The following is an 8,165-nucleotide window of genomic DNA, read 5'->3' on the forward strand; positions in this document are numbered from 1 at the left end:
AGTAATGGATTGGTTTAAAATACTTCTGTGCAGCACTTTGAGCTCTGACTCTGCCAGGGAGGGGCTGTGGAACCTGCCCCCACATTTCCCTTCTCCGCAGAGCAATGCTGTTCCTGCTGTGGGCAGAAATGTGAGCTCAGTGCAGTTCATTCCTCCTTTGTTCTGAGGACTTGCTCTGTATCCAGGAGCTCGCTTGTGTCCTGACATGTGTGCCACAGGATATGGAACAGTAAGTCTAAGACATATGAATTCCTTGTTATCTGGAATACAGTCATCAAGATGAAGAGACTTCAGGTTGTGAAGAATGTGCAGTCAGGAGAAGCAGCCTCTGGTTTGGTGGTGATGTGTGTGAGCTGCACGGTCTTGTGCCATCTTTGGGTGGCTTTTCTGTCTCCTTAGAAATCAAAGCAAGACCTTGAAGAGGAGGGCCACACGCCGTGCCAGAAGGATGGGATCGGTGGGAACGTCAAGCTGTGCCGCCTGCAGCCGCTGCTGGAGGTGCCCATCCGGGAGGCAGAGGCACAGCCCTTCGAGGTGCTCATGCAGTTCCTGTACACGGATAAAATAAAGTATCCCCGCAAAGGTAGGGCAGGAGGACAAAACAGCACTGGCCCATGGGGCAAACATTGGTTTGGAACAGCAGGATTGAGCATTTGGAGATGATAAATCCTGTTCTGAGCACTTAATTACTTGCCTGACATTTGTAAAAAAGCAATGTCTTTCAAAGCATACTAATTGCTTTTTTTTCTTCCAGATTCTTTTCAAATATCAAGGAAAACCAAGTTTTTGATCATTCCAAAAGGTGTAAAAACCACCTAACAAAACAAACAAAATTGTTGTGGCATTTTGAACATCACAGCAGCCTGGCTGGAAGGACCATGTGTCCTGGCTTGGCTCATCTCCTTCTTCTGCTATGGTTTTGATCATTGCAAACTGAGCCCACACTGAAAGGCAGAGCAGGCCAGTATTTATCACCTCTTCAAAATGCCAATCCCAAGGAATGCCTCAAGAAAGGAAAAATCTAATTGATGCATTCATTGAAGTTCCCTGAGTTAAAAGCACTTGCAGGCTGGGAGGTAATAGCCAGAGATCTCTCAGCTCCCACACAGGGAATCCAGCTCCTGGCTGTGTGAGTGATGAGGGCTGTGGGGCTGGAGAAGAATGGATACAGGGGGGAACTCCAGCTGCTGCGGCTGGGGACATTGCAGCCACGGGGCACAGTGAGGCGCAGTCAGATACAACTGTCCCAGGTTTGTTTCAGCTCCACTCCAGGAATCTTCCTTTCTGTAAAGGGAATTCTCAGGAAAAGAATGTTTGGTGTGCAGTTGTGCCAAAGCTTTCCCTGCGAGGAGGCCTATCTGGGAATGATCCCAATGAATGGGGTCAGGGGAATCTGCTCCTTGGTGTCTGCTGACATTGCTACACCCTGCCCCCAGCTGTCTGTTGATCCTCAGCTCCCTCATCCCAGGACAGGCTCAGACCAAGGGAAGGATTGTCCCACTGAACTCTTCCCATTGTTACAGGCTTCCCAGGCAGCCTTTTCCCCTTCCCCCAGCCCATCAGAGGTTCTCCTTGGCACTTCCCTTTCTGCTGGGATGCTCCAGTGGCCCTGCTCTGCCCATTTGTATTCCTGGTTGCTCCTCAGTTCAGAGAGCAGCACCTTGGGGAGCCATCCAGGGGCTGAGCTAATGGGGTTGGGCATGCTTAGCAAATGGGATTTTCCAATTAGACACAGGGAAGGCACGTGACATGCAAGAGGGCTTTTCTCTATTAAAGAGTAGTTAGAGCAGATGGGCAGAGGTCTCCTGTGAGGAGAGCAAAGGCCATGGGGATTATTCCTCGAGTTGGTGTCCCAGCAGCCCTGTGGCAGTAGCCCACGAGGGTCCCCACTGCCCCTCTCTTCCAGAGCAGCTGTGGATCTGTGCACACACAGGCACAGAGAGCACAGAGTGCCTTCCAAAGGCTCTGGCAGATCACGCAGCTGATTGCTGATGCTGTGTAAACCCCAGGCCTCCTCAGGGCTGTTGGTAGCTGGGCACGGTGGTAAATGGGGCTGAAGCTTCAGAGCCTGTCAGAGATTTCAGAGACTTCACTTTCTTTTGAGGGTTTTAAAATACTGTGATCCAGATTGCCACAAAATCTTTGTCCAAACCCCCCTGGCTGTTGCATGCCTCAATTTTGAAACTCCTGGTTTAATATCAATTCAGATTTTATCTAACCAGCAATGGAATTTTTTTCTCTGTAACAATACTCCAGTCACTGCCGATTGTACCATTCCTAGTGCTCAGGCTGATGTAAAAGGAAAAGTTCCTCTCTTTGTTCTCCAGCAGTTTTCTCTCTTGCAATCCCAGGTCACGTGCAGGATGTGTTACTCATTATGGATGTGTACAAACTGGCCTTAAACTTCAAGCTCTCTCGACTGGAACAGCTCTGCCTTCAGTATATCGAAGCATCTGTAGATCTGCAGAACGTGCTCATTGTGTGTGAGAATGCTAACAAGCTTCAGCTGGATCAGCTAAAGGTAATCACATTCTGCACACAAAGTGACTGATAAGAAATGTTTAAAAATAAAATGTGTGTAATTAGTGTTTTGCCAGAGCTATCAGCTTCTGCAGATTCATCCTTCCTATAATTGCAGTTGCCTTAGTATATTTAGTGTGGGTTATCCTGCAGTGGCTCATGATACTCCGTAGGTTTTTTCACTAAGTACTCGATATTTTTGCATATCTGCTTTGTAGAATGTCAAGGACAGAGTGACTTTGTCTCCTCATCAGTTCACTCTCACTGCAGCAAGATGGAACCAGTGCATTTCCTGATCCTGCTGTGTTGCATAGAGACTGCAGACAGTTTCTGTTACCTGGGCTGGTGGAAAAAGTGTTCTCAGGCCTTTCATTTGAAAAACAAAATGTGCCTGTGATTCTCCATCTCCTGTGGTGGGTCAGGGGCTTTTGGGTGTTTGCTGACAGGGTAGAGTCAATCCCCCAGGCTGCAGCCTGAGATGTGCTGGGCTGGGCTGGTGCCATCCCAACACTGTACCCAGAGCCCATTCTGCTAGAGCTGCAGGGGAGCAGCTCCTGCTCCCAGTGCAAGAGCCAGAGAGGAACACTCAGTGCCTGTTTGATGATGTTCAGCCTGTGCACACCAGTGACTGCCAGCACAGTGGGGCTGGAGAAACCAGTATGCACCAGCACTTCCTCAGGCACACTGTATGCACTGGATTTAGGAGAGAAAATGCCTCCAGGAGGACAGCAGCAGAGTCAGCAGCAAGTATGTAAGTGCTGGACAGCCTTTGGTGTCTAGGACCATGGTGCCATCAGCTGCCCAGAAGCTCAAGCAGTGGTGGATCTGGGGCAAATAGTTTTGGGTCAGCCAGCTGTCCCCGCCTGCCCTGGCCTCCTGCAGCGTGACAGGATCACCCTGAGCTGGTGTCCTGTCTGCTCAGTGCGTGTTAGTCCTCGTGGGTGGGTGGTCTGCTCTTGCTGGCATCCCAGTCATTGTTCAAAGCATTTCACAGATGGGTCCTGGCAGATGCCTTTGGATCCCAAGTGAAATAACCTGGCAGAAAATGTACAGTAGTAATTATTCTTTGGGTGAATTTTTACCCACCTTACGGTGAGCTGGTAGAGATTGTATTTATTGCTTATCAAAGTAATAAGAACTCAGGAAAAGTTACTTTGGTTAAGAAAGTAACTGAGGGAAAACCTTCATTCACACTGGCAAATGAAGTGTCGTTTTCTGTCTCTTTAACATTAGAGCCTTAGGTCTGGTTCAATTGTCACTTTTCCACCACATGGATTTTCTGTCAGGTGTGTCACACAGGAGCCTATGAGAGCTCTGCAGCCTTGAAAAGGTTCAGGCAAAACCCACACAAGGAATCCTGCAAGCTCTTTGGACCCTTAATGGGTAGTGTCAAGATCTCGTCAGCCTTCTAATTACCTTTTGGTATCTAATTGTATTAAGAATTATTATGAGACAGCAACCAATCTTTGTTAGCTCTGTGAGGTCTTTGGTGTCTCCTGAGATTCCTGTTTTAGAAGCTTCAGAGCAGCTAGATGGGAGACAATCTTTTCCTTGCTGGTATTTCTAGCCAAGTTTTTCTAGATGCTTAGAATTGTCCTGAATTTCCTGTTCAAGTAGAAGCCTAAATGGTCACTTTGGAAGGATAAGGGTGTCACCACCTGATAGCTGCAGCTGCGGGATCCGTGTGGAGAGTCACAAGGACAGGATGGCTGATGGCACACGTCACGTAGTCACATCCATGGGATGCTATAGGATGACTTCACACAGTAAACCATAATTGTTTTTATCAATATTGGTGTGTTTTTAAGGAACATTGCCTGAACTTCGTGGTGAAGGAATCCCATTTTAATCAAGTCATAATGATGAAGGAGTTTGAGCACCTTTCTTCATCCCTCATCGTGGAGATTGTCCGGAGGAAGCAGCAGCCTCCTGTCCGGACCCACTCGGACCAGCCGCTCGACATCGGTAACTTCCTGCTCTAGAAGTGGTTGTGCTGCTTGGGCATTGCTAATGGCTTGTGCAGCCTGGGAAGCAGCCCATGGTTCTCCAGGTGGGATAACTGCTTAGACTCTTTCTCGGACTGAGACAGGGCACAGTAGTTCTTTCTCCAGTGAGCTTCAGTCAGAACAGCATCCATCAAAGTACGTGGGAGGCCATGGGAAACAGAGTCATGTTCTTGCAATAAACTATCCTGATTCTGTTCAGAGAGATGAGAGAAGGAGCAGAGGATGTAAAGAATGATCCCAAGCCAAGTCAGTGGACAGCCAGTAGAAGTGGCTGGGGGGGGGAAAGTAAAGTGGAGCAAGGAGCTGGCCTGCTCCTCAGTGTTCACCAAGATGGAGCAGGAGGAATATCTTGCAAGTAAGACACTGCTGTGTGTATGTGTGAAAGGAACAGGAGGTAGGGAGGAGAAGGCAGAGATTTGACTTACAATTCTATCATGGAATTCATCACAGACTGATTTGGGACTAGTCTTACTCATCATTTTAACATCCTGACACAGAAACAAGGGATGCAGTAATGAAATTTGCTGAGGCCACAAAGTTCAGAGGCTTTGGCAGTGTTGGTTTGGAATACTGCACAAAAATAATTGGGGACTGGAGAGAAAGAGGAAGAAGGCAGTCCTGGAAGGTCAAGTAGAAAGGCTTTGGCTGGCATTTGTCCCAGAGAGGGGAGGAGCACCGGCTGGGACAGCACAGCTCCTGTATCCAAAGCTGGAATGGTGTGAGAGACCCAAGCATCAAAAATTGACAGAGGAACTTTGAAAATATGGGTGAATTTGGATCATACTTGAATGTGCTCTCTTTCTCACTTAGAGTGTATTTTGAAAGGTCAATTAATGTGCTGGATAAAAAAAGCCTTTACTGCAGATTTGGGAAAGATTTTCATTAAGATACAAAATTTTATCTTCCTGGTGGTTGGAAATATTGAAAAGGGAGGGGGAAAATCAGATTTCTCATCTAGAGAGAGCACCTCTCAGTGTGGCCATGACTGGTGTTTGTGTCAGTGGCAGAGAGCAGAGCTGAGAGGTTTGGCTCTGGGATGGGCAGTAGGGAATGGGTTGTGGGGAAGGATGAAGCTGATTTTGCTCCAAGATGATGAAGAAGATCTTGGCTCAGATTCACCCTGAGGGTCCCAAAGCAAAGGGGAACTGGAGAGTCACAAAGGACAAAGTCTCTGGCTTGGCCATGTGTTAGTTCAATAGTACCTGCTCACCTGGAACTATCATGTCTTTATTTCATTGCATCTTTCATTCATACATTGACTTGCAGGAACATCTTTAATTCAGGACATGAAGGCTTACCTGGAGGGTGCTGGGACTGAGTTCTGTGACATCATCCTGCTGCTGGACGGACACCCACGGCCAGCACACAAAGCCATCCTGGCCGCTCGCTCCAGGTGAGCACTGTGAGCCCTGTGTGACCTGCAGTGTGGGCACTCTGTGCTCAGCTGGCTCCTTTAGGAGACAGGGAGGAACTTCAATCTGCATAAAGTGTAAATGCAGCTTTGCTCAGTGAGTGCAATAAGCCTTTAAGCAACAGTGATTAGATTTTTTTTTCCCATTTAGTACCCAGCAGGGAGAGATAGGAGGAAATTAAAACTGCAGTGATTCTCCAGAGGCTGTGTGAGAAGCTGCACTGCAAGACAAAGAATCTGTAGAATCGCAGGAAGGGAAAAAGGGTGAGAAACATAAGGTGTTTTCAGTGAAGTGGAAAGCAACAGATGTCCACTGAGGTCAGAAGGAGCTTTCTGACAGTGAACATCCATTCTGGGTCATGTGAAACTTAAATTTCTTTCTCACTTGCTGATATTTAAGTCTGGGTATGAATAAGCATAACAAAAAGTGGTGCATGACAGAGACTAGATTGTTCCTGTGCCTTGTGCAGAGACAAGGAGTTCACCTTGCTGGAGGTGGGACTGTTCTCCCTCTTCAGGACTGGGTGAGCTGGGTTTGCCCTGCGTGGTATGTTCTGTGGACCTGTACCTTATGTTCCACCCCACATTTAAGTGTTCACATAAAATCTCTTATTTCTAATGCTGTCAGGTTTTTTTCCAGTCCGAGTAACAATATTCAGTATTAGTTACTGTGGTATTTTACCAGAAGCCTTTCACAGCTCTCAGATCAGCCCCGATGATTGGCAGGCTGTAGATACCATGGAAATTCATAATGCTTTAAGCTCTCTACTAGGTCTTATGCAAATTAGATGAAAATCAAAGCACCATGTGTCCTAATTTTCAAGAAACAGACAAATTTCAGGTAGTGCTGATGGTAATTAGGGGGATTATATTTGGAGTTTTCACAGGCAGACATCTATGAAAAAATAAATTTGCAGTGTTTTTGCCAGGTTGTCACCTGAATCTGCTTCTTGGGAAGCTGCAGGTCTGAAGAGCAGCCTTTGAGCAGCCCTGGGTTAAACAATCTGTGTGCAGAATGTGTTACATCAGTTTCATTTCCCTTCCTAGCTACTTTGAAGCCATGTTCCGCTCCTTCATGCCCGAGGACGGGCAAGTGAACATCTCTATAGGGGAAATGGTGCCCAGCAAGCAAGCCTTCGAGTCCATGCTTAGGTACATCTACTATGGGGAAGTGAACATGCCTCCTGAAGACTCTCTGTATCCTTAAACCTGAAGGAATTGGAGTTCTGTCTGTGACATGCCCAGCAGGTCACATTCCTTTTGCTTTGCGTGGCCTGGCAGGATGGTCTGTCAGGGTGGCACTAGGAAGCCCTGCCCTGGCACTCCTGTCATGGATTTGTGTTTAACATCCCAGGGAGGCTGTGGCTGCCCCAGCCCTGGCAGCGTTTCATTCCAGGTTGGATAAAGCCTTGAGCAACCTGCTGTGGTGGGAGGTGTCCCTGCCCAGGGCAGGGGGTTGGGGCTGGATGATCTCTAAGTTCCATTCCAACCCCCGAACATACTATGAAACATACTGTGATCTCTCTGCTTTGTGGTTTATTCCTTAATGGGATGAACAGGTACCTATTTGCTGCACCTTACTACTATGGGTTCTCCAACAACAGACTCCAGGCCTACTGCAAGCAGAACCTGGAAATGAATGTCACCGTGGAGAATGTGCTCCAGGTAATTGGCCCTGAGCAGCTTTAATGAGTCACTTGGCTTAGAGGAAAACAGGAGTCTGGTCAAGTGTGTACCAGTGCAGGTCACTGATACTGCCCAGGCCCTGCCAGTGACAGTGTCCTTGTGTGGTGACACATGTGTGGGGGCACAGCCTTCAGCAGCATTGTACCTTACCTGCTTTTTGTGTCCCTCCTGCCCTTCCCTGCAGGGTTCAACAGGCATTGCTCATCTGGCTCCCCTGAGCTCCTCAGCTCCCATTGCAAACCTGTGTTTCTAAAGGTCTCTTTTGAGATGCTCAGCAGTGACCTCCAAACTCTTTCTGTCAGACATTTGTACCAGGGCAATGCTGATGTGCAGGTGACATTAGTCTTGTTTTATCAGTGATGCTGACAGGATCTGGCAGTGAAGTTTAAGCCAGCAAAAAGTGCTCTGTGGTAAGAAAGCCCCAGTGCCAGTGCCAGCTCCCAGCAGGCAGCCTGAGCCCTCTGCAGCACAAGCAGAATCAGTTCCAGTGTTAAGTGCTTTTGGCTCTTGCCAGTCTCAGGCCCTGCAGGGAGCCTGGTCCT

General features: G+C 47.9%; 1 protein-coding gene across 1 annotated transcript in view; it reads left to right on the top strand.

Annotated features, from left to right (window-relative positions):
- LZTR1 (leucine-zipper-like transcription regulator 1) overlaps positions 1 to 8,165 on the top strand; it is a gene marked incomplete at its 5' end in the record, with an annotated part of 35,946 nt that overhangs the window by 24,711 nt on the left and 3,070 nt on the right. Inside the window, 6 exons of the mRNA XM_009072628.1 lie at positions 400 to 583; positions 2,352 to 2,521; positions 4,329 to 4,485; positions 5,793 to 5,919; positions 6,985 to 7,134; positions 7,497 to 7,602. Of these exons, the coding sequence (XP_009070876.1) occupies positions 400 to 583; positions 2,352 to 2,521; positions 4,329 to 4,485; positions 5,793 to 5,919; positions 6,985 to 7,134; positions 7,497 to 7,602 (894 nt within the window). The remainder of the gene's footprint in view (positions 1 to 399; positions 584 to 2,351; positions 2,522 to 4,328; positions 4,486 to 5,792; positions 5,920 to 6,984; positions 7,135 to 7,496; positions 7,603 to 8,165) is intronic.

Source organism: Acanthisitta chloris, unplaced genomic scaffold (genome assembly GCF_000695815.1).
Source record: "Acanthisitta chloris isolate BGI_N310 unplaced genomic scaffold, ASM69581v1 scaffold13874, whole genome shotgun sequence".
NCBI lineage: Eukaryota > Metazoa > Chordata > Aves > Passeriformes > Acanthisittidae > Acanthisitta > Acanthisitta chloris.